This window comes from Sinocyclocheilus anshuiensis, unplaced genomic scaffold (assembly GCF_001515605.1).
Source record: "Sinocyclocheilus anshuiensis isolate Anshui unplaced genomic scaffold, SAMN03320099.WGS_v1.1 scaffold1430, whole genome shotgun sequence".
Taxonomy (NCBI): Eukaryota; Metazoa; Chordata; class Actinopteri; order Cypriniformes; family Cyprinidae; genus Sinocyclocheilus; species Sinocyclocheilus anshuiensis.
Window position 1 is genome coordinate 1,356,552 of NW_015555721.1, and position 26,370 is coordinate 1,382,921.

At 36.6% G+C, this 26,370-nt stretch overlaps 2 protein-coding genes across 8 annotated transcripts in view; both read right to left on the minus strand.

Moving 5' to 3' along the window:
- LOC107672452 (brain-specific angiogenesis inhibitor 1-associated protein 2-like) overlaps positions 1-19,379 on the minus strand; it is a 137,348-nt gene extending 117,969 nt beyond the window's left edge. For 4 of the 7 annotated variants that reach the window (XM_016465644.1, XM_016465640.1, XM_016465643.1 and 1 more), the window contains exon 1: positions 19,209-19,379. In XM_016465644.1, the coding sequence (XP_016321130.1) occupies positions 19,209-19,280 (72 nt within the window). In that variant the 5' untranslated portion in view covers positions 19,281-19,379. The remainder of the gene's footprint in view (positions 1-19,208) is intronic. The other 3 variants (XM_016465646.1, XM_016465645.1, XM_016465647.1) reach the window with 1 other exon arrangement.
- A 1,513-nt stretch (positions 19,380-20,892) lies between these two features.
- LOC107672453 (charged multivesicular body protein 6-like) overlaps positions 20,893-26,370 on the minus strand; it is a 6,159-nt gene continuing 681 nt past the window's right edge. The window contains exons 2-8 of the mRNA XM_016465648.1: positions 24,282-24,391; positions 24,003-24,090; positions 22,892-22,978; positions 21,970-22,035; positions 21,346-21,426; positions 21,166-21,232; positions 20,893-21,054 (exon numbers count right to left, since the gene is read on the minus strand). Of these exons, the coding sequence (XP_016321134.1) occupies positions 21,005-21,054; positions 21,166-21,232; positions 21,346-21,426; positions 21,970-22,035; positions 22,892-22,978; positions 24,003-24,090; positions 24,282-24,391 (549 nt within the window). The 3' untranslated portion in view covers positions 20,893-21,004. The remainder of the gene's footprint in view (positions 21,055-21,165; positions 21,233-21,345; positions 21,427-21,969; positions 22,036-22,891; positions 22,979-24,002; positions 24,091-24,281; positions 24,392-26,370) is intronic.

Here is a 26,370-nt window from a genome sequence, read left to right on the forward strand (position 1 = left end):
CGCAGCTGAAGCTGTAATAAACAGATTTGGCAAACTATCTAGTGCACATTTGTGTTTGCGCTCCGGAGAGCGTAACAGGTTTCCATTTACATTTTTACAGCGTTCAGCAATGTAGCTAATCACATACATACCTGTTGATTTATTGAACGCAATGACCAATCAGAGGCATTAAAGTTAGAACCCATTCAACGCTTAAAACGCTGGAGTTTTTGTCCAGTGCTCAGTTCTGCAAGCTCGAGAACCATCATATTATAACGATGTAAATACAAGATTAATTGTGCAGTACAGTTTGTGAGTACAATTGTGAGATCACAATCAGCTAAGATGAATGACAGGTTTTTAGGGAGCTCTCTTTGCACGCTTTATGTAGGCTATACTGATTTATGTTATCCATATAGGCCTATTTGTATAAAACTTTTGTTTTTCACGCTACACGCTGGAAAATCCTCTTGCAGGAGATGATTCCCTTCCTAAATTATAACATTAGCTATATGTTTTACATGTATAAATTATGCTGTTTGAGAAAAATGTATAAATATAAATTATTTTTTATTAAATTATTGTCTTTTAAATTTCCACTGTGCTAAAGCCAAAGCAAATTTAAGAAAATATTATCTGGAAATATTTATTTCAAGTTATTTTTTTCTACCCAGTTGCATAAAATAAAACATTAAATTCAGATTTATCTGTAAAAAAATGTCACAATGAATACAATTCCAAAGCAACTTGAAATGATATATAGAACTGTAATGTGGTCAACAGACCTGGAAAATAAAACATTAAATTCAGATTTATCTGTAAAAAAATGTCACAATGAATACAATTCCAAAGCAACTTGAAATATAGAACTGTAATGTGGTAATAGGGTAATATTACTGGGTAATAGTAAACCACTTTTTTCTTTAGGACTACACCACTGATGTGAGGGCAAGAAAGAGAGGAAGAGAGATAAGGTACAATGAAGAGAGGTAGAGATGTGAAGAGCTTGGTGCTACATGTGGGTGGTTTACATAACGGTTAGGCGAGACCAGGTCTGGACTCATATGGCACTCCAGCAATCAAGAGCAATATTGGGTGATGCTGACGTGGGAATGATAGAACAGTAACGAAGTGAGCCTAGCAAGCTGCCTACCTAGGTGGCATTTTAAGGCATCACGTATGAGTTCCCGATGCAAAAGCTGTCCCAAAACATAGGAAACAATCTTCTATTGGCTTCAAAGGTGCCTCGTTTTGGCCAAAATTGGAAGCACTGCATGTATCTTTCTCAGAGAAGGCAATCCCAGAATGCACTATACCTGCGTTAACATGCACCCGAACAATCGCTTTCATGCTCAATAGAACTAAAAATCCTTCATGTAAACACCTGAGCTTGCAGACGCACTGAAGTTTTGTTCAAAATACATGTAGGCTACTACACATGTAAACGCATATGTAAATCAGATTGCAAAATTTAGGGTTCATATAAACAACTTTAAAAACCTAAAATCAGATTGGATATATTCGGACTGATGAAAATTAAGGCATGTATCTGTTCAAGTTTAGCGAAAAATACATTACATTTAGCTTAGCAACGTTACCGTCAAATACTATTCAAATCAGTAGTGTTCTTCTCGTCTGCTTTGCGTCAATGTGTACCGCATTCCACTTCAGCCACTTATAAGGTGCCATTTCAGGTAAAATGCTGCCTATGAAGACATCTGTCTATGTAAGCAGCAGACGGCAAGACAGCTCACAGGAGCAGAGCTGTAGTCAGCACTCCAGTGCCTACAAAAATTAGACAGTGTAACTCTCACACAAACTCAACACACCATTTAACACTGAAAATTTGCAATTTTCTGCTAATGTTAGTGTCACGTAAGCTAGGTGTAATTAGCTTGGTGTAATGCTAGCACCTTGAACTCATGAATCACAAGTGAGGTCAGAGGGAGTGGGCGGGGCTTAGGTGGTTTCTTTTCTAAATTCTTTCAGTGTTGCTAATTTTATCATCCCAGTCCTCGTGTGCTACATCTGCCAGCCTAATTGCAAGAGCTAATTGGAATATGAGGCCAGCATACACTTTGTCTGAGAGCTTGGTTATTCCTGACTCTCCTGTATGGGGGACGTGTGCAACACCTTCACTTTAGTGACAAGGCAAGAAAGCAACAGTAAAAACAGTGAGTGAATACTGGATAAATATGGTTAACACTGCAAATGAAGACAGTTAAAGTTGATGTTAAGCTTTATATTGTGTGATGTGTTAACAAGTTCAACCAAGTAAGTAAACATAGATATTTAATTTCCCCCCCAATGCTAGCAGTGCAACCACTTCTTTGAAAAATGAAGCCTGCACATTTTATAAATAACTAAGAGACCATGATTACAGTATTTAGCTGAAACACAGGCTCATTGAAAAACCAAGTGCCTCTACCTACATTTTTGTTAAACTATGAAAATGTCCCTATTGATACAATTTACTGCAGTTTTCAGTAAAACACTGGAAACTTTTGTTCCTTTAAAATTATTTTGTGCAGTTCATTGAACAATAATATGTTATGACCTCAAACCACTTTTACCATAGTGCATGATTTATAAACAAATTTGCATCACATAACCAGCTCCATTTCTGTCTTCGTAAACTTGCTCAGTAGCTCACCTGGTACAGCACTGCACTTGCTTTGTGGGGCGTTCTGGTACGAGTTCTGTGAAATTTGTGTAACGGCACTTGATTAAAGAGATCAAAAACTTGTAGAAACTAAAATGGCATGGTTGCTTCAACAAAAGCATTTTATCTCATATTTATCTCTTTTTTTAACACTATCGGTTAGGTTTAGGTTTGGGTTTATTTGTATGTTATTTTGAAATGCAATTTTAGCGCCACTTCAGAGCACTACTCACCAGGCATTTCATTTCCAAATTGCCTGTTACATACAACAAGAAACATAAAACGCCATCTTCATGTTTTTCCAATGAGCCTAGGTTGTTCAATTTAGGTTTAGGTTGAGTCAAAACATCTACAGCTGTTGGCTGTTTGAGCTGCCTTTGAGCCTTATATTTCTGAGGGGGTTAAAGAAGACCTAAGGAAATTGTAACTGCATTTTTGGTAATTAAACTTTGATTGGTACACAACATGTGTACAAACAACGGTGCCTCTTCAAGAAATGTATGAGTAACCACTTTTTGGCTCATATGATACAATCCACTGATGAAACATCAATTACTGTGAATCCTTGGCCCATCATTTTGTTGCAATATTCCCAAAGAACCTTCCTGTCATCATTAGTAAATGGAAAAAATATGAAGCTGCACCCAATGCATCCATTTATTTCCGAACAAAGCCACATCATACACTACTTCCAGATTCAATCCTACAACCTTTTGATTACCGACCAAGGCAACCACTGCTCAGCCACCCAGCATTTATGGTGATATGGGGAATCCAATGTTGACTTTAATACCTGACATTAGCACTGAAAGGCCAGAAATAAAAGAAATAAAGTGTTAGCAATAAAAGGCTAAGGGAAAATGTTACCTAAACACACTCCAAGAAGCGTTTAAGAGGAAACAGGGCTGGGAAGAGTGACAAGACATTATTGCAGATGTGAATTATCTTCTTCTTGGGGCCTGGATCACGCAGTCTAGGTATATTTTATGGTTATGACCACCTAACAATGCATTATCCCTAACATAAATCTACTTAGTTTGAAGTAAAACCAGTTTTGGTATCAAAAAGTTATTGAAAACAGATTGAAGATTAGTTTAAGTTCACTAAGGGGCTGTTCACACAGGAAATGTTCCTGCCTTCCATCTGTGCAATTTAAAATTGTAAACTTTTTAAATTGCGCTTTACATTAAGGATAATTTTTCTAACATCAAAAATTGTTGGTATGCAACTCTTTAAACACCAGCAATGTGTTTCTGTTTTTTTTAGGCTTAATAAATGATTGACACTACAAATGTTCAGAACCCAACAACAGCTGGCCTTGAGCTTGACAACATGCTGGCAGTGCTAATCTAATGCGGCAGAGGTCTGTGCATGGGCCCTCGGCAGACGGAGCACATGTTGTGTGCAATCAGAGAGGAATGTGTGGAGTATAGCGACTGTATCAGTCTAATGACTAGCGTACTGTTCCTCCCCCCCTCCATCAGACCCCTGACTTAATCACATCAAGGGGCCAAAAAGAGCAGGATCATCTCTTTCTCTCTCCCTCTGTGTTTCTGGGCAGGCTGCATGCAGGCTTATTTTCAATATGCAATACAAATCTCATCTCAGTTTCAATCCCCAATTCAGGCTCAACAATGACTCGGATCGGATCAGGATCGGAATCCTCCTAAACACAAGCCTGCCAATGTGGTTCCCAACTGGATTTACTTCACAACCAACTTTATATATTTGAAATCAAGCAGCGACCAAACAGACATTCTAAAATACAAACATTAATATTACCATGAACTACAGACCCAACAATATGTTAAATTATTAATTACCAAGAAAATCTGCAAACAAAAAGTGCAGTTTTTTTTTTTACATTGGTTGTTGTATGTAGTTTGGAAATGAAACATCCGGTGAGTTGCGCTAAAAGGTTAAAGCTCTATTAATTTTAAAATAATACCTATACCTATGCATAACTAATACTGCTAACGAAATCAAACATGAGATAAAAATGCATTTGCTGACTGATGCACTGAGAAGAGATCCAGGCAGATGAAGTCTTTCCAAAAATTGATTTTAATAAAATATAATTTATCATAAGTATAAGTGATAATGCTTACAGATGATTAAATGTAAAATATGAAAATAAAAAAAAAAAGATTAAAATCGGATACAATACCCGATCTGAATATATTCTGCTAAAAATCTAAGAGAACAGGTTAAAAATCTGAGTATAATAATCTTCAAGAGCAAAAGGGATGAAGATCTTCAGAGTGTACAAAGAGAGAAGAGTGAAGAAGCCAATTTGGGGACCAATATATACACTAGAGACTTACATCCTCTTACAGCATCATGGAATGTTTTTGTGTCTGATCGACAAATGTCAAACTGTTTTTATCCGTTATGTCATTTATACATGTTGTGAACATGAATTTCCCCTACCTAAGGTGAATTCAGTTCAGGACTAGGCCACGTTAACATGACCTATGAAATGCAATAGGTAGAAGTAAGATAAAAATAGAGACAATATTTGTGCAGAGAATAAGTTTCCAATATCCTGTCTGAACATCACTTAAGAATAACAAAATGTACTTTTTATATGTCAAATGAAGGAAATGTACTACGTCAATGGAATATGAGTACAAACGGAAACTAGAATTATGACTATAAATGCATAATACTTGAGTAACTGAGTATATGAGTAAAATAATACAGTAATATGAATATAATGTAATAAAACCATAAAAGAATAAGTCAATGAATATACTGTATGAATTAATATGGAAAAATAAGAAAACATAACCATATTGGAAATTCTGATACACCACTGACTCAAACAACAATGTCATTTTAAAGGGGTCATATGATGTTGCTAAAAAGAACATTATTTTGTGTATTTGGTGTAATGAAGTGTGTTTATGTCGTTTAAGGTTAAAAAAACACATTATTTTCCACATACTGTACATTATTGTTTCTCCTCTATGTCCCGCCTTTCTGAAACGCGTTGATTTTTACAAAGCTCATCGATCTGAAAAGCGAGGTGTGCTCTGATTGGCCAGCTATCCAATGCGTTGTGATTGGCCGAATACCTCATGCGTGTGACGGAAATGTTACGCCCCTTACCATATTGTGACGCCATGTCCGGCCAGAGCGATGTAAGGGAAACAGGTCAATTTAGCTCAAAGGGAATCATTTAAGAGTTTAAAGGGAATTTGGACAGAATCACTGTTTTACGGCTGCTCACTGAGACGGCCAGCGATTCATTGAACGAGCCGTATAACATCAACTCTGCAATGGATATTAATATCCAAAGTATAGTGAAAACACTATTTATTAGCACAGTAACAAGATCGGCAGTTTAAGACATTAACTTGTAAGCACAAAACACAAGATACTTCTCTTTTCAATATAAATAAGGCTTTATTGGATAAATCTAAGACATATAAACTAATCTAACACAAACACACGCATTCACACATTCACACAAGTTGCAGGAAGAGAGAAAGTGAGGAAAGAATGAGTTTAAGAGAATGAAAATGTGAAATCCCAAGTTTACAGCAATATGTGCAATTGCATAGATCTGAACAACCATCAATCACGTAATTAACCCTCGCATTGAGTTCCTCAATTAGGTTAAAATTTATATTAAATGCACCAATTCAGCTAGAATCTGGAGGTACTTGCGTTGCGTACCAAATCTTAGATTGTCTGATTCGGTCTGATATCCTACCCATATTGTGATGCCATGTCCGGCCAGAGTGACGAGACAAAAACATTAACCCCCTGGGGTCGACAGTTCCGCCGGCGGAACTTTTTGCAGATTTGAATGATGACAGCGAAAAGAACTAAAATGCTCCTTCATACTTGATCGTAATATTTGGGTTGAAGTGTTCTGGAACAGTGTTGTAAATACAACTTAACCACTGATTTCTAGTCGTGTCCATTTTTGGAAGGCCAAACAAAGTAGTTTCGCTTTCACAACGAAACAGCGTCACACACCGCGGCCTTGAGCGAACGGAGGCCGGAGGCCAAGAGTGACCAGCTGACTAGAGTATGCGGAGGCCGGCTTGAGTGAGCAGAGGTGGGCAGGCTTGAGAACGGCACGGCCAGCGGATTTGACGAAGGAGCGGCTGGCGGGCTTGCGGCAACCACATGTGACGACCCCGGGCTGGACTCCGCTTCGTCCACGGTGAAAGCCGATCCGGCGATCCACAGCGCGAAGTTGATGTATTTCCTCAGCGACCAGCACGGATCAGCTCCAGGCATGATGAAGTGATATCGTCCTCTTTTGGAAGCCCAAACAAAGTAGTTTCGCTTTCACAACGAAACACACAGCGTCTTCACGACATGGCGGCGGCAACAACAATACTACAGCGAGAATAAAAGTTACGCCTTCTTTCTTTGCGTGAACATTTGGGCGGTGTTATGCAAATCTTCCCACATCATGACGTAGACATGTGGGGGCGTGTTAGAATGAGCCGTTTTAGGTAGGCGTGGTTGACTCTGAACTTTCATAAAGAATATCTCTTTGGATTTGAGACTTTAGTCTTTGCAACTTTACAGATCTTCTTTATGCACCAAGAGCTTGTAACACTCCAAAGAGAAAGGAAAAATTGAAATCGCATCATATGACCCCTTTTTAACTTGCTTTTACAAGATTTTGAGCTCTTTTATCAAACCTGAGAACTCCGCACTGTTAAGTGCAATGCTGTACCAGGTGGGCTACCGAGCAAGTTTACTGCATCACAAAAGCCATACATATGGGACCTATGTTGTCCATATGATACAGGCAGTTTGGGAGGGGCATTCTGAAGGGCCACAGCCTAAAAGGGACACAGCAGTGATACCACACTTGTTTGCTAGATATTTGTAGGTGGTGCTAAGGAGAGGGATGCATGCTAAAGAGCATTTGATTGACTAAAACGAGCCCTAAAGGTTTTTAGGTTAGACACTAGCATACAGATAGCCTCAAAGTTCAGTCTCAAAACACAAAAATTATAATTCTGTAAATGCATAAACAACAGCAGAAGTGTGATTTACGGGTGTAACACATGGAGCAAACACTGGGCCAATTACTGATTAGCTAAGCGAAATGAATTTGTGACAAAACAGACCTGTTACCCATTTTTTTTGGGTCATGACCCATGAGTTGAGATAACTGTGATAATACAAGCACTGCAAGTTTATCTGCAAGTTATCCTTTAAAAAGACCCAATGGAGATCTATTTGACATAGTTAAAAAATGTTCATCAGCCTATTTAATGAGTGAAGAAGACACCTAATGAGTGCGTGCAAAGCACTAGTCACTCATCACTAGTTAAAGAACAACCACAGAAAATCGATGCAAGCTCCTTTCGCTGTCTTGTGCTCAAACTAGGCTTGAACTTCATGCTAAACCCTTGAGTGGATGAAGGATCCTTAAAGATCCTCCCATTATGTTTAGGAATTCCCAGAATGCACTTCATGAGAAGCACCACTGGTCTGGCCACACTACAGAGCTTCTGGAGTCAAGCCAAGGCCAGTGTTCAGACACAAGTGACGACAAGAAACTTTAATTCTGCATTATATTCAATGTATAACAAACATCTGACTATCTGAGCAATTGGAATAGATGTAAAAACAAGATTTTTGAAAATACAGATTAAAAGTAACTGTATCAAACCACAGTGGCCTTCCTTTTACCATGGGTAAGAGCTGTTAGACACGATGCAAAGCATGTGATAAAAACACTCTAAAAGACAACCTTGAGTGGCTTCACGATTTAAACTATTTGCACAGCATGATGATAGAAGATGGCATCAAATACTTTGGATTTCTTCACTTTTTTCAAATACTACCACATCTCAAGTTATGTATTTTGTTTGAGCTCATTTTGTGTTCTTTCTGTATTATTTATATACTATTATGTATAATATATAGTATTTGTTACTGTTTTGAATTCAATTACATTTTTATATTTTCAGTTTTCTTTTACATTTTAGCATTTTTTTTTTATCTAAGTTTTTAAAGAATAATTTATAAATAATTTATTTGTATTTCAGTTTTATTTCAAGTAATGTTTGTACTTCAACTTCAACTTATTTTATATCAGTTAGTTGCCAAGGTTACATTTCTCATTTTCATTTAAGATTTGAAGTTTAAATATTTTCTATTTATATTTTATTTTTTGAAAAATATGAATATTAGATAAAAAAAACTAAAACTTAAATTAGATAAGAACATGGCATTTGTTGTTTCAAAAAACATTGTTGGCTTTTCTTTATTTAAAAAAAAAGGAAAAAAAAGGGGGAAAACCCCCCCAAAACAAACAAACAAAAAAGACAGATGAGTGTAAGAGTGTAACTTGCATCCGGCTTCGCTACCGTTCGGACGTTCTTGCTTACTGCTCTGCGCTTTGCTCCCTATTTCTGTACTTTTCTTTGATTTTTCTAAGATTTTTACTTCAGCAGATCATGTATAATCGTTTTCTTAAATTCATTTTAAACCTCTTAAAAAAATTGTTTAAATCATTTTCAAAGTTTTTAAATTCCTTGTTTTATTGTTGTGATTATTTTTTTTTCTTTTCTTTTATGTAAAGCACTTTGAATTACCATTGTGTATGAAATGTGCTATATAAATAAACTTGCCTTGCCTTGCCTTAAGATGCATATACTGGCATTTACACTTTCAGATATTGTTAGTAAACGAGTGTGTGTAAAATGTGTTTTCAGGGAGTTTATTTTCTAAAAGTTCAAAGTTCCCAAAGTGTCCATTACTGAAGAAACACCCAAACTCTTAAGAAAAATTCAAAATTGAAAGCTGTTTAAGGATGCGAAGAACATAGAAGCTTGACTAATACTGAATGTGTGTATCACCATAAACACTGAACAATTAGTTCCAGTCCTCTAATTTGAGTGGTCCAGCAGTGCTTCAATAGCGATGATATTTAGCTCAATACCGATTTACACTTAGTCCACTTTTGTTTGTTGGTGGCATTTCAATCCGTGAGTGGTTCTGAGTTTAGGTCGAGGTGTCATGTTTTCTCTTGTTCAGTGGTCACAGCACTAATGCTTGTGTACCTAAATTATAACCCCTTCAAACAGGTTCATCCAATCAGAATTTAGAGTCGGAACTATACAAAGAACAAATCCAGCATGACTAATACAGTGAATGTAACATTATGTAAGAAGAGAGAAAGAAAGCCTGTCGTGGCAGACTACAACAAACAGCTTGGGCGATCGATACTGTGAGATAACTGTATCTAGATTCAATTAGCCCAATTAAATGAAGCAGGTCTGAGAGAGGCAGAGGCATCAGAGCTGGACAGATGTGTCTTTGCTTCAGAACGTAGGTGTTAGACAGCGCTTTCAACACACAACCTCCTGACCCTGTGATAACACTTCATATTCCTGCAGCTCACTGACGGTTTCCATGGAAACATCTGTGAGTGCGTCTTCCTCTGCAGGTTACATGCTGATTGATTTATTTTTGAGAACTTAATTAGGAACGGACTCGGTGTCCCCTGATCATTAAACTACTCCATTCAATAAGCAGCATACCTTCAGCAAAACAGTCTGGAGATTCTACCACATAAACTTCTTTTATGTTCTACGGGAGGGAAAATCCCATTAAACGTCATTGGATTGGAAAACATGAGGGGGTTACAGAAATTCTGATGATTATTAATTTATATATTTTTTACAGAATACATACCACAATGACACATGAGTTTTTTAGTGCTGGGCGACAAATGTATGATATAGTCAAATTTTTTGACAATATTTTGAACCTGTTGGACAAGAGGTTTGACTTTCAAAAACTCATCTGGAATATATCTGCACTCTAAAAAATGCTGGCTTAAAAACAACCCTACTTGGGTTATTTGGCAACCCAGCGCTGGGTAAATATTGGACAGAACACATGCTGGGTTATTTTGACCCAGTTTGTTGGGTTAATGTTTTTTACCCAACATGCTGGGTTGTTTTATTTAAGTCAACTATTGTTTTAAAATGATTATATTGATGCCTTAAAATGGGCTGGAAATTAAAAACCACACACATAATTACTAGAGGCAACAGCAATAATCAAAAGACGAACATTTATATTATTAAAGGGTTAGTTCACCCAAAAATGAAAATTCTGTCATTAATTACTCACCCTCATGTCGTTCCAAACCCATAAGACCTCCGTTCATCTTCGGAACACAAATTATGATATTTTTGATGAATTCTGAGAGCTCTTTGACCCTCCCATAAACAGCAATGTAATTTGAACAAAAACAAAATATCCGTGCGGTGTGGCTGACACAGAACAACAGACGCTGTTTGCGTTCAGTGGATACTCTCCAAAATGGCACTAGGGTGACGCGGAGGAGACAAATTGTTTTTTTTTGTTTTTCTTTTGAGTACAAAAATATTCTCGTAGCTTCGTAATATTACGGTTGAACCCCTGATGTCACATGGATTATTTTACCGATCTCCTTGCTACGTTTCTGGACCTTGATCGTGGTAATTACATTGCTGTCTATGGGAGGGTCAAACAGCTCTCAGATTCCTTCAAAAATATCTTAATTTGTGTTCTGAAGATGAACGGAGGTCTTACGGGTTTGGAACGACATGAGGGCGAGTAATTAATGACAAAATTTTCATTTTTGGGTGAACTATCCCTTTAAGCAAGAACACATGGGCAAAATACAAGACAAACTGAATTTATCTGAGTGAATACAGCACAAAACCATTTATATCCAAAAGGTGAACATGGAGGTATAATTGCGTTTACACACTTCACACTATAAGTGACCAACAGTGTCCTCTTCCCCCTCAACCTTCAGAAACAGGAAGACAACCTCCATTTTCATCTCCACAACACAAGAGCAGATTGTTCACAGGAGAGTCCTCCTTGAATTCCCGAGGTTAAAGTTGACCTCTTCAGAGAGATCTAATACAGTTTGCCCCATTTGTCACAGCAGGACTGACCCCTGTGACCCAGACATAATGAAAACGTGTTCCTATAGGAAAAGAGTCATTTGAGGGCCATTCGCTCCATTACGGTCAAGCAATAAAAAGGTTAAAAATAAATGTAGCATTACTCCGTGCTAATCCCATTTCGTATGCCTACATGCATCTAACCAACCGCTGGTAAATTAGTGCTGGAATCAAAAGCAGAGGAGGTTCCTTTCGGCCGACTCCATGACCTGCCGCCCGCACCTCCTCCTGAATAACTGCAGGCCCACATCTCCACACAGCAATTACAGACCATTTCCACAAGGATCGGGAAGCTCTCTTTCTCTCACCCACACTCCTCCTCACAAATCTTGCTCCCACATTCATCTGTTCTTTCAAAGGCCAGTCTTGAGATCTCATTCTCTTCTCAATTTTGATAGATACTCTAGACACTAAGCCATTCTGACCTTTCCAAAAAAATCATTTTTATAGAACTTTCGACATGTTTGGAACTATGGGAACTTTTATGACTTTGGGGTTGATTTTATTTAAACTAACAGGGTTCTTTCTTTTTTTTTGCCATATCTCAATCACTTAGTTTTGATACTTTTGAAATGTACAGTATGTGCTATCTACAGTACAGTATTATTTAAAAGCTTAGGGTCAGAAATTTTTATTATTTGTTTGTTTTGAAAGAAGTCTCTTCCAAGACCTGCATTTATTTGATAGCAAAAAAAATACAGTAAAACCAGTAATGCATTACAATTTTAAAGAAATATTTTCAATACAAATAATTTAATCCTGTGATGAATTTTGCTGAATTTTCAGCATCATTACTCCAGTCTTCAGTGTCACACGATCCTTCAATAAACATTTTTTTTTATTACTATCAATGTAGAAATCAGCTGTGCTGCTTAATGTTTTTGTGTCAACCACAATATTAAAAAACATTTTTTTTTGAAGGTTCTTTGAATAATAGAAAGCTTGAAAGAACAACATTTATTTGAAATCTTTTTTTTTTTTCTTTTTTTACAATACATATCTTTAATGTCACTTTTGGTCAGTTTAATGCATCCTTTATTTAAAGTATTCATTAAAAAAAACAAATCTAAAACTTTTGAATGGTAGTGCATTTTATACTTTACATATTTTATTGTACAGATCCTAGATTTCAATACAACTATTTTATTGTTTTTTATTTGAGAAGTGGTGGAAATGACATTCGTTCTCGACAGTCCAGGATTGGGAAAATGGCAAAAATGACAATTCATCTGTGCTGGAGATATATACCCTGTTGGACATTATTAGCAGACCAATTAAATAAACTATAGTTTGGAAAAGGCTTGTTAAATAATGTAATTTCAAAAAATCCAAAGGGCCAAAAGTTAGAAACACTCAATTAATGAATATGCTAAATCAAGCTATCCCACGTTCCATATGCATGAAGCGTTCGCCTTAGCTAACCTCACCAGGGTTAATGTGTTGACTCATTATGCAATAAATCCAAAGCGCGTTGTTGCTAATGGTAAAAAAGGTGTGCATTTCGTGAGCGCTCTGCAACATTACTTGTGAGCTCTGAGTATTAGAGATAGAAAGCTCTTTGAACAGAGAGCTCAGACAATAAGATGTGGCAACGGCTCAGAGCCATCCACCCCCGGACCAAGAGGAGAGTGGGTGTGCGGAGTGAATCCATCTCTTATAAAACCCATTCCTTTTCAAATGACTGTCGGGAAACCTATGATAAATGCAATCTCTTGAGGCCTAGGGACTTCTGACACAGCGACAAAGCTATATCTTTGTCGAGATCACAAAGGCGACCAGTGAAAGTTCTTTTACACTTATTAAATATATTGCGAGTGATTGTTAGGTCAAGATCCATTAACTTGTCAGAGAAGTAACTGCAAACGTATCGATTGTTTAAGTGTCAAAGGGCCGTGGGAATTTCATAGGACTGAGTGTATACTCGTATTCCTTAAAAGCCTCGGAGGGAGTAAACATCTGCCATACTTTACACTACAAAAGCACATCTCTTGTTTACTTAACAATTACAAGGGAAAAAATACCTCGCTCTCTTTCTTTAGAGGTTTATATTTGGTTACAGTACTGCAAAGAGGGGAATTGTAATGTTATGACACAAATAAAAGAAAAGTTTTTTTTTTGTCATTATTTACTCACCCGCATGTTGTTCCAAACTCACAAGCTGTTGTTTTTCCATGGAACATAAAAGAACTGCTTAAAGATTCTTAAAAATTCTCTTATTCTAATACAACAGTGTGTAATGACCAACTGTCAAGCTTCACAAATGACAAGAAAGCCCCAAAATATAGCCAAAATGATTAAATCATATTCAGCATATTGTAAAAACAGCATAGTTTTGAGGATACATAATGAGAAATGGAGAAAATTATGGAAACTTAAGACCTATAACACCCATGATTTCTTGTCAAAAAGTCGTAAATAATGTAGGGTACAATTATTTTCACACAAAATCTGTTCCTCCATTAATGTGCAATACAAACGTATATATTTTTTTCTGCAATTATACATTTTAGGCACAGTGAATAGCACATTTTTTTCAAGGTTGTACCCTATTTCCTGTATGTTTCCAAATTACAGAAGACACAGATTAATTATTCCAAAAACATTTCTTCTTGTGTCTGTGTGAACTCTTTTGCTCCAGAGCACCAACCCCCATCTGTCAAGTGACCTATGAATGATAGTTCATTATTAGCTTAACTGCGATTACTCCTCAGATATTACTACACTGATAATGTCTGATTCTCCTTTAATAGCTTACTTCTGTCATTATTTACTCACCCGCATGTTGTTCCAAACTCACAAGCTGTTGTTTTTCCATGGAACATAAAAGAACTGCTTAAAGATTCTTAAAAATTCTCTTATTCTAATACAACAGTGTGTAATGACCAACTGTCAAGCTTCACAAATGACAAGAAAGCCCCAAAATATAGCCAAAATGATTAAATCATATTCAGCATATTGTAAAAACAGCATAGTTTTGAGGATACATAATGAGAAATGGAGAAAATTATGGAAACTTAAGACCTATAACACCCATGATTTCTTGTCAAAAAGTCGTAAATAATGTAGGGTACAATTATTTTCACACAAAATCTGTTCCTCCATTAATGTGCAATACAAACGTATATATTTTTTTCTGCAATTATACATTTTAGGCACAGTGAATAGCACATTTTTTTCATAAGGTGTGCCTTTAGCCCTGTTGTACCCTACTGTTCCTCAAAAAAATCTTTTGAAAACTTCAGAAGACTTGGAATATAGCTAACAGGCTACTTTCATGATACATTTTTGAGCTATGAAGCAGTTTGAACATGCTGCCTAACATCTCGTTTGTGTTCTGAAGACAGAAGAATGTCAAATTGGTTTAAAATGATTGTAAATGATGATAGACTTTTCATTTTAGGTGAACCATCCCTTTAAAAACTCATCTAAAATGGCTCGTCTATTAGCACATTAGCCCCATAACAAGAACTGTATGTGTTATTGATGAATATAACCAAATACATGCCCTCAATGTCTGTTTCTATCTGCGGTCTGAGCATTTCACAGAGTGATATGACAGAAACATTTTGTTGCACGTTGTTGCTAAGAAACCACCTGTCCAGAATTTCTACATGAAAAATATGTCCTCTCACTTCCTTGAAATGAAAAAAAAAGAAAAGAAAGAAAAAGAAGAAATTATAGTTTGCTCCTGGTGATCTCTGATGAAATGAGTCCCTGAACAAGTGAAATTTCACGCCTGTTGGGTATGAGAATGCTTTCATCAAACTGATTTATGGGAAGGTAATATGCATATTGTAACCGAAACCTTTGCTTGTTATTTCCGTAAAACAGACACACCTATAAGTTTCCCCTGGAACTGTGTGAGCATGGTAACCATGTTTACTTCACTCTAAGTTGACTATTTGGGAGAGGTGTTACATACACTCCTACTGCATTGTTTCACCTGGAGACGAGATGAAACATGTCCTGCTGCATCACATGTCTCTCACTTCACCCTGATCACCACCGCTGGAGGAGATTCCAATCAATTACTATGCATAAGTAGTAAACTTTACCCTACAGCAATCTGTGAACAAAAATGCTTTGTCAAGAAATCGCAATATCGCCAAGAGTGGCTATGCTCCAGAATACTCCAAAATACAATTTAGAACTATAATTACATACAAGCATGCACTGAATTTCTGAATGTTGCCACAAGGGCCACTATAGTGAAATTAGATAGATAGATCACTAGCCAGACAATCACAGACCGGAAGTTAACTTTGGGCTAGGCGCGCAAGTCTGATGAAACAGTCTATAGAACAATAGAATGATAGATAGATACTGAAAGACCATTTGGGACTGCTGACATCATGTTGGTATATCTTTAGAGGGCGGAGTTTTGGAAAGAGGGTGTGTGGTTAAAGTTAGCAAAATGGCACTTCCAGCACCTTCAACGGCACAGCCACAGCAATGTCTGTGATCCCGCTAGCAACCAATACAGACATGAACATTTTGTATAAGTACACTGTATTCAACAGACACTTCAAGAGATTTCAGTAAGTGCAAGATTCATGTTTTGCCTGGGAATCAAAGTCACAAATTTGTGCTACATATTTAAAGCTAACTCCTGAGGTAAATCCCTGAGCACTGAGGTTTGTTACCACCACAGCGACGCAAGAACACATGTAAAGCCCCATTCACACCAAAAACGATAACTATCAAGATAACTATAAAGAAATTAGCGATATCGTCTGTTTATTCTAAGCGCATGCTCATCTGGCGCTTTAAATTCTTGAGCTCGGTAAATAAGGATGAATTCTGATTGGGTGTCAATTAGGGATGCACGATAAATCGCATGCGATATTTAATGCGCATCTTGTCAGAAAGCCGGTTCTGTAATCAGCGGTAAATCTCCATCACCTGCGGGCTTTCACACTGAGCAGCATTAACTACACAGAGCCGTTGTTCACTGACGAGCCAACGGCTCTGTGTAGTTAATGTTGCTCAATGTGAAGCCCCGCAGGTGATGGAGATTTACCGCTGATTACAGAACCAGCTTTACTGATAAGATGCACGTTAAATATCGCATGCGATTTATCGTGCAGCCCTAGTGTCAATGATTGTATCGTTCATCAGCTGGAAAAAAAAATCGTTCTGAAAGTGATTCCAACGATATCGTTTCTCTGTGCCTTTAACGTTATAGCTGTGTGGACTCTATTCTTTAATATTGAGAACGATTTTTAGAAATATATTTTAGCATTATCTTCCTTGGCGTGAACGGGCCTTAAATTCAACGAAACCACATGCTAACAATGCACTAGCAGGTGCATTAGCTCACAGTAAGAGTCTGGCCTCACACTGCACCTAAATGGCTTGACCTGAGCTTGCCCACACACGCAGGTGAGCGGACAGCAGTTATGTCACCCTCCAGCTGGCAAAGGTCCCATCAGGCCTGCCGCCGGTGCTCGCCTGGAGGCTGATGGGATTAGAGAGATCCGGCTGAGCCCGGCACTGTCTGGATGACTGGGCCCCGGCGCTGAGAGTCTGACGACAGGAGGCTGAGTGATTGAGGGCCGGCTGTGACTCACAGGTGAGGCTTGTTTTAAAACCATGGCAACTCCAGTGGGATCACAGCCATCGCTCGCAGGTAGGGAGTGGTTTGTGTGCACAGTTGAGTAACAACCGATCACACACACACACACACACTTGTGAACACATACGCCCTGATACACCCATGCGTTGAGTCACAGAGCATGTTCTGGCTTTCCTGTGACACTTCAGCAGATGTTTAACATCTCACCACTGATGTTTACCCCTCTTATCTTTCGCTGCTCTTTCTCTCTCACACAGAACACTCATCAATACTGCTCTCCTTTTGAACTCAATCAATGTTCTTTAGCTGATTGATTTAACAAGCTATCTGAATAGCGGGTGGATTTGGACGAATGATCCAGCCCTCTAAGAATTGGCACACAGCGATTCTGTGTTAAACGACCGGCAAATCACCAATAGACAGCTAGCGGACTAATTCAAACCCCTCCCGTGAGGTCTAACCCACTTTAGGTTTATGAAATGTAAATCTACAGACTGACATAGTAAACTAGAATTTAAATATCTGTCAGAACGATTGAAAATATTATGCGAATCGTGCCGTATGCTAGTCCTCGTAGTCACTTTTCCATTGCTTTAAGAGTAACACCCCGGATACGGGAGACATCCGCTTGCCCTCAATCAACCAGAATAGTTTCTGTGTCCTCGTTTTAGGTGTTGGCCTTCGGGTGGCCTATTTAACAGGCTTAAGCATCTGATGAGAGCCGTAATCCTACTGGTGTGGTAAATATTAACTTGTTTTTTTAAGTTACAGACCAAAAACTGCAGCAGGAATCCATTGGGAATCTATTGAAACATTGACGAGACACATTGACTGAACCTGTTGCAACACACCAGCATGTCCCCTCCTCCCTAAACCACCTATGCTGGAATGCCCGATAGAGCACATGCCAATAAACATAGCAAGTAGCAAACGATACAGGTTTATGGGAAACAAGCCTCAAAATATAATGGGGGTTATATAAAAAAGAAAGAAAAAAGATAAACAAACAAACAGAACAAAATTTTGCTTAAATATAATTACACAAATTAAATTAATAAATAATGTGAGTAAATAAGTCAATTAAATGAATTTAATATTCATAATGTTTTTATTGTTGCACGTAGGCCTATTCTAAATAAATAATATACATTTAATTGTATTTTAAATGTAAATAATATTTATGCATTACATAAAATATGTATTTTCTTAGACACAATGCCGAATTAAAACTAATTAAAATCTGCATATCAGTTACCAGACATTTACACAATCTATATATCACATTAGTCATGAAAAGTAATATTGGCAATCTCTTAGATAGAGTAGTGCATTACAGGTAGTGTACTGTTTTGTGCAAACTAATTGGTGCACTTATATAATATTTTAAGCTAGACATACCTGCAAACAGCCATAGGTATATACATTTGTGATCACTTAGTTAACAAACCTGCCTTAAATATAACTGCATTGCAAATTGAATTGCAAATACTCAAAAATAATTCATATTAAGCATGTGCTTGTTTTTGTTAAATTATTTTGTATTTCTTAGTCAAAAGCAGAAACAAAACTAATTGAAACCAGCTCTCCATATCGGTTATCGGACATTTAAACAAAATCTGTATTAGGCTATATCAGTAGTTAAAAGTGATAGACAGATAGATAGATAGATAGATAGATAGATAGATAGATAGATAGATAGATATGTGTGGGTGTATGTGCGAGAGAGCGCGCGAGAGAGAGAGACTGGGAAGGGGTGTGTTCTTATCGTGTCAGATAAGTAAAAAGCAATGCAAATCACTTGTTCTCATGGTGCAATTCATTTAAATGACATGAGCAACACGAACAACAAACTTGATCTCCCATCAAGTTCATTAACGATGATAAATCTAAACGTAAAGCCACTTAAGAGAATCACCTTATGCAATACAATAAACAACGACGATAACTCATATCTAAAGCATGCACTTTCGTTACACAAGTCTCATTAGATCACCACCTGTGATCATTAAGTTGTTCCATCAGTTGGATCAATGCACTTTACCTTATAGGCATTTTCCGTAATGCGGTGGACCTCGTCGGTGCGAGACATTGTGAAATCTTCAGTTAAAACCATAAACGGTGCTGAACGTGATGTGTTATCTGAACAGTGTGTCTGTGTGATGAGGGTCAGCTGCGGATCTGCGCTCCGATCCACGGGAGTCTGATCTCTGCTCAACAGTACCGTGCGGAGGCAATGGAATGGAGGAGGGGCTTACAATAGCCCCGCCCCGCGTTCTAACTCGCGCCCTAGAGGCGTGGCTACGCTTCACCTGCGCCCGCCTCCTCCCGGATATAAGTTGCCTAACACCCACTTATCACAATTTTAAATTTTCTATTTGAATATATTTTGAAATGTAATTTATTTTTGTGATGGTAAAGCTGAATTTTCAGCATCATTACTCCAGTCTTCAGTGTCACCTTCTTTGTAACAAAATATCCTTACACTTTCAAAGTGGACTGTCACTGTTGATCAATGTAATGCATTCTTGCTGAATAAAAGTATTACTTTATTTATTTATATATATATATATATAGGATAAAAGCGTCTGCTAAATGACTAAATGTAAAAATGTGCACACACACACACACACACACACACACACACACACACACACACACACATATATATATATATATTAAAATCCATTAAAATTCAATCAAGATTTTTCCATGGCTGTGAGAGCCAAAGAAAAACCTTTATAATTACAGTATTAAAGATAAACGTAGATACATATATGGATATAAATGCATCCATACATGAACAGAATGTTTACATTAATCCCAAACTGAGCCATTGGAAGAGGATTGACAGTTGTGCATCTGTCAGCAGATTAATTTCCTCAATTAGTGATATTAAGAGCCCCCTGCTGGTCATGCCATGCTAACACACATCTGCAAGAGCCATGAGGCCATGACTAGGAAATAAACGTAATCTTACTACTGTCAGATGCACTGATTATTACCCAAACTCTTTTAGGGTTTGCATACATGAACAGGCTTAACAAGCACATTGTTTAAGAAACATCTGTAAAAGTGCTATACACCAAAGGAGTAATTGTTACTCCCAATAAGATTCATTCAAAATGATTGTCGACCCATCATGACTAATCTAGTAGCTAGTCTGGTCGAAGTTAGCAAAACAGCTAACACTGCTTAAACAATGCTACAGACTCATTTATAGCTGTGATAGGTTGCAATGAAAAAGATACTAGGCTAAAGTGTTGTAGCAATTGGGTTCACTTTTTGCATTCGCAAATGAAAATAAAAACAGTCTAGTTTACTAATGCCACATAACAGAGCTCACAGTTCATAGCTTGTTCATTTATTTGAACAAAACCAAATATGAATTGATTCTGAACTGCCGTTTATGCTTCAAGCAAACTTACCTAAACTAACAAAGGTCGATTTTAGTAGAACACGTTAAAAAACACTGTAAACTCTGTAACAACAGCATTTCTATCTACATGGTTTGCCCAGCTTTTATTGTTCATGACATTTCAAGTCGTTCGTAATTACTTTTAAAAGTAAATGTTTTGAATATGTTAAATATTTGTAAAAATATGATTGCAATAAAAACATGTAGCCAATTACAAGAAATAAATTAGAATAGTCTGAAGTCTGAAAAATCAAAAATGTTAAATTCCCTGATATTTCTAAGGTTTCCATGACCATGGGAACACTGATTCTGATGCGTGCCTATTAAATATCCTATGAAAGCCTTCTTTTCTGCCAATTACATTCCCCTAGCTCTTCCTTTCATTCGAAACAAAGCGATGAGGCAGGTTGCAGCATCAAACACTACGCTGCCAGCATCTCTCGCTCCGGCTTGATTGGTGCCTCTTTTAATTCTGCAAAGACACAGAGCACAAAGCGAGTGACAGAAAGCAATCAAAAGCCAAATAAGAGAGCCATGTCATTCTTTCACACAGTGCTGTGTTTTGACAGTAGTGAAACAACACCTGTCTCCCCCGTAGGCACCGCTGGCAATGGATCCGTGGGTAATTCTGGAAGGGTTATGTCTTGTCCCTGCCCAGGATGAAGAGAGCAGCGTTAGATCAGACCCAAGCTATGCACAACCAGCGAATGATGATAAAGACAGGATATCTGGCAGCACGGATGACAGGTTAAGGTCTCCACACCTGAGTGATGGCCTCCAGCTCTGCTAACACAGCATCCTCATCCTCCGCTGTCAAAAAAACTGCCAGCAGTTCATCAATTTGCTGAAAGGGAAGATGTTTCAAGAAGCAGTTAGACATTTGAAGCAATAAAAACCAGAGAAAGAAAGAGCAATGTGGCCAATGTCTTTTGGTGCGTTTCCCAAAAGCATTGTAAGCCTAAGTAGATGAATATATTTTTAAATGTAATTCGATGCGGATTTTTCAGCATCATTACTCCAGTTTTCAGTGTCACATGATCCTTCAGAAACCATTCTAATATGCTGATTTGCTGCTCAAGAAACATTTCTTGTTATTATCAATGTTGAAACAGTTCTGCTGCTTTTCACTTTCCAAGAGTCACTTTTGGTCAGCTGAATGCATCCTAACGGGATAAAAGTAATAATTTCTTTCACAAAAAAAAAAGACCTCAAACTTTGTGTATTACATTAACTATAGACATGTTACACATGCACATGCATATGCTCTTTCTTCAATATGAATGCCACTTGGTTTTGTTTCATCGTGTTATGTAATGCAATGACTTTTATACATTTCAAAGTTAGCATTTCTCTGAATGTTAAGTGGACTGAGTTTGACTCTCATAACCTTCTGATACTCAATGGCCTCCTGCGTTTCCTCCAGTATTCTCTCCACCTCCTCAATAGACATGACCTGATGAAGAAACAAAGATCAATCTGAGGCAAAACAATTTCTTCAGTCAAACTCTCACAACAGTCCAATAACTAACTTTTTATATATTCAAAACATTGTTGACCCTTCGCTAACCTCCACCCCCATTTGGTTATTGTTGCTCACTGAGACAAGCCCTACAGAACGTCCCACACAAATGAATCAGTGAACAGATTTCAGTAAAACGTGCTCATATAAAACCGTGGAAATGGGTATGGGCTGGAATTGTTTATAATGTTCCTACAACACATGATACTGTGAATGTTGGTGTTCTTACTCATGTACATTTGGAAATCAAATGCACAGATCTTCCAAAGACTTATATTAAAAAAGTAGCAAAAGCTTGTCTGATAATGTAGTTGCAATTTAAAGGTGGGACATAGAGAAGGGGCAGGGGATTTCGAGGGGTTCTGGAGATTCCAAGACAAAGACGGGTCTGCTGTAATCTAAGAGTTTAAAGGAACACTCCACTATTTTTGAAAATAGGCTAATTTTCCAACTCCCCTAGAGTTAAACAGTTGAGTTTTACCGTTTTCGAATCCATTCAGCCGATCTCCGGGTCTGGCAGGCGCAATGATATTACGCAGCACCTGAAAATAGGCTTATTGGAAGTTACCTATAATCCTACAACAATGGCCAACAGTTCCCAAAACATGCTGCAACTAACTAAACCGCCCACCGCATAACACCAAACAGACCAATGAATCATCTTGGCACCTAATAACAGCATTTAACACCACCGATAATTGATTACTAAGCTGTTGCAGGTGCATACACTTGTTACAATACAGCAAATCTGTGATTTGAACTAGTTTCGGTCTACAGTATATAGACTTACCTCGTGCATTTGCTTGAGACAGTCATTTCCAGCCTTTAAACCCTCAATGACCTTTATTTCAATCTGAGCAAATTCAATATCTTGAACCTGAATGAGGCATAATCAAAGTATAATAAACAAACAAACAAAGTCAGTTTCTTTAGTGTCACATGATACTTTACATTTTTCTAATATGCTGATTTGGTGCTCAATTATTAATAATGGTCCTTATTATTAACAATGTTGTTTTTACTGCTTAATATTTTTGTGGAAATCGTGATCCATTTTTATTTTTCAGATTCTTTGATGAATAAAAAGTACAAAAGAACAGCATTTATTTGAAGTAAAACTCTTTTTTAGTAATATTATAAATGTTTTTGGTCTCTTTTGAACAAATTAATGCATCCTTGCTTGATAAAAATGTTATTGTTATTATTATTTTAATTATTTCTTGCCCCAAACAATTGAAGGGCTGTGCATCACAGGTTCCACAAAAATATTAAGCAGCAAAGACTGTTTTTAGCACTAATAAAAATAAGAAATGAACAGCAAATCAGCATATCAGAATGATTTCTGAAGGATCATGTGACACTGAAGACTAGAGTAATGATGCTGAGAATTCAGTTTTGATCACAGAAATAAATTACATTTTAAATTTTTCTCAAAAAGAAATTCTAATAATATTTCACAATATTACTTTTTTACTGTATGCTTGATCAAATAAATGCAGTTTAAGAGCACAGGTAAGCATAAGAGCCTCCTTTAAAAAATAAAATAAAATAATCTAATTATTGCAAACAATGTATAGTAGTGTGTATCACATTAAATACCTTTAAGTGATTTTTTTCTTAAATAAAATAATTTTTCATAAGCCAATTTATGGCGTAGTTGAGTAATTGTGCAGTAAATAGGTAAAAAACGACCAAATATCCACAAAAACACAGCATAAATGAATAGTGGAGAAGTAAATAAAAAAATCATATATAGTTTGTCACATAAAAAAATGCATATTTCCTTATGCAATCGCTCTGTAAAGTTTGGGGTCTATATGACCCCAAGGACCAAAAACGTAAACCCTACTAAAGAGCCGATTAAGGGTTAAATATAACCAAATAATATAATCTAAACCCACCATGCGCTCCAGGTTGGCTATCTGGATGTCGGTCTTGTCCAGCAGCTGATCTTGGTAGCGTTTCTTTTTGAGCAGCAGAAGAGCTCGTCTGTGAAATGCATGAATCACACGTGTTAACGAATCTGTTAAACCGAAAGCACTTTTGCCATGTACGATGCAGATGGCACCACGTCAGCACAATAAAGGCACTGTGCACTGCATGATGGCTGACTCTGGGTGACGACTATCATGAATGTTAGCATTGCATAATGAGTGCACTTGTAATCTGAAATATCTTACTCCTTCTTGCCATCCTTCAGGAGCTGTTTGGCCAGATGTCTCTCTTTCTCCAGCTGTAATGTGATTTTCTTCTGATATTGTTTCAGTTTATCTCTCTGCTGTTTCAGTTGCTGTGATCCAGTGACAGGATGCAATGCAGAAACATGACTGTTCACTAATAGAAATACTTATTCATAAAAGCGTCAGTTCTTGACTAAGATGAACAAACAGCTGTCAAAACATGCTATCACAGTCCAGACATGGATCACCTGAAACCCTGTTCCTGTGTTCTGATGAATAAGACAGCAGACTCCGCTCAAAGAGACAGAATATAGTCTATTCTGTGTGAATTGAAGACCCCCCATTGTGCAACACAATATTCAAAGACCTCCCGTAAGATCTTTCTACTGTTTCTTCTGTCATTTTGACAATGTTAACTTTTCTTATTAACAGAAACGGAGTATAAATATATTAAATTAACCACAGCTCATTTTGTGATTGCAGAACTGTTCTTCAATGAAAATTATAGTTATTGAACAGGGGATTTCATTTTGATTTGATTTTGTTTTTTTAGCGTTTTAATTTATAGAGTTATAGAGTTTATAGAGTTAAATTACTATTACTGTAAATAATTTTTTATATGAATAATTGTTTTGTATTTTGTTTCATCTTGATTTTGATTTTTTTTTACATTTTAATTTAATTTAGAGTTAACTTACTATTACTGTAAATTATTTATTTAATTCAAATTTTTTTATATGAAATATTTTTGTTATTTTCTGTTTCATCTTGATTTTGTTTTTTAGCATTTTAATTTAGAGAATTTACTAGGCATGATACATACTGTAAATTAATTGAAATACTTTTATTTCATTATTTTATATTTCATTTTTATTTTTTTGCATTTTCATTTAATTTAGAGTTAAATTACTATTAAATAATGTATTTAATGTAAAGCTTTATATATGAAATATTTTTGTATTTTCTGTTTCATCTTGATTTTGTTTTTAGCTTTTTAATTTAGAGAATTTATTAAACATGATATATTCTGTAAAAAATAATTGAAATACTTATTTCATTATTTTATATTTCATTTAGATTTTTTTGCATTTTAGAGTTAAATTATTTTCATATTAGGATAGGATAGGATATTATACATCATATCTAATCAGACAATTAAGTACTAATTTAATTAATTTAAATACTTTTAGTTCGACCCCCTGGTAAATTTGTTGAGGCCCTTGTTTGAGAACCATTGGTCTATAGAATAATAGGTTATATTGTATACTATTATAAAACAATGTAAATTGTATGTTAAATGTAAATTGTATCATGCTTTTATTGTTCAGTTTTTTTATGCAATACAATATATACTGACATTGTATTCTATAGTAGACTGTGTTCTTCTGTTGTATTCTATGATAAACTGTTCATATATGGTGAAGAATTATTTTATTGTCAGTTGTTTTTCTAATTAACATACGGGTTCTCTTTTTCTTTTTCTTCTCTTTCATTACTTTCTTTTTTATGCTATTATTATTATACTTTACTGTATATTCTATATTTTTACATATCTTGTATTGTCCTTGTAAGTTATGCATGTTCCCTTTCTACCCTGTCATTCTTCTCGAGGAGTAAACAAAGTAAGAATTTCATTGTACTAGTAACTTACACATGACAATAAAGATCTTGAATCTTGATAAACTGTTCTCAATAACATACAGCACACACGGAGTCTGTTCTCGAACACATTGTACTCAATTCTATACATGTTTTATTGTGTTCCGTTTTCTACTCAGTTCTGTTGTATTCTACTGTTCTGTTCTACACTGGTTTTATTCTGTGGTGTGTAAAGTAGGACAGCTGATCTAATCCGCTGGTTTATGCTGGTCATGTGCTGGTTTATGCTGGTCCTTTTGCTGGTTTATGCTGGTCCTTTTGCTGGTTTATGCTGGTCCTTTTGCTGGTTTATGCTGGTCCTTTTGCTGGTTTATGCTGGTCCTTTTGCTGGTTTATGCTGGTCCTTTTGCTGGTTTATGCTGGTCCTTTGCTGGTTTAAGCTGGTCCAGCAAAAGGACCAGCATAAACCAGCAAAGGACCAGCTTAAACC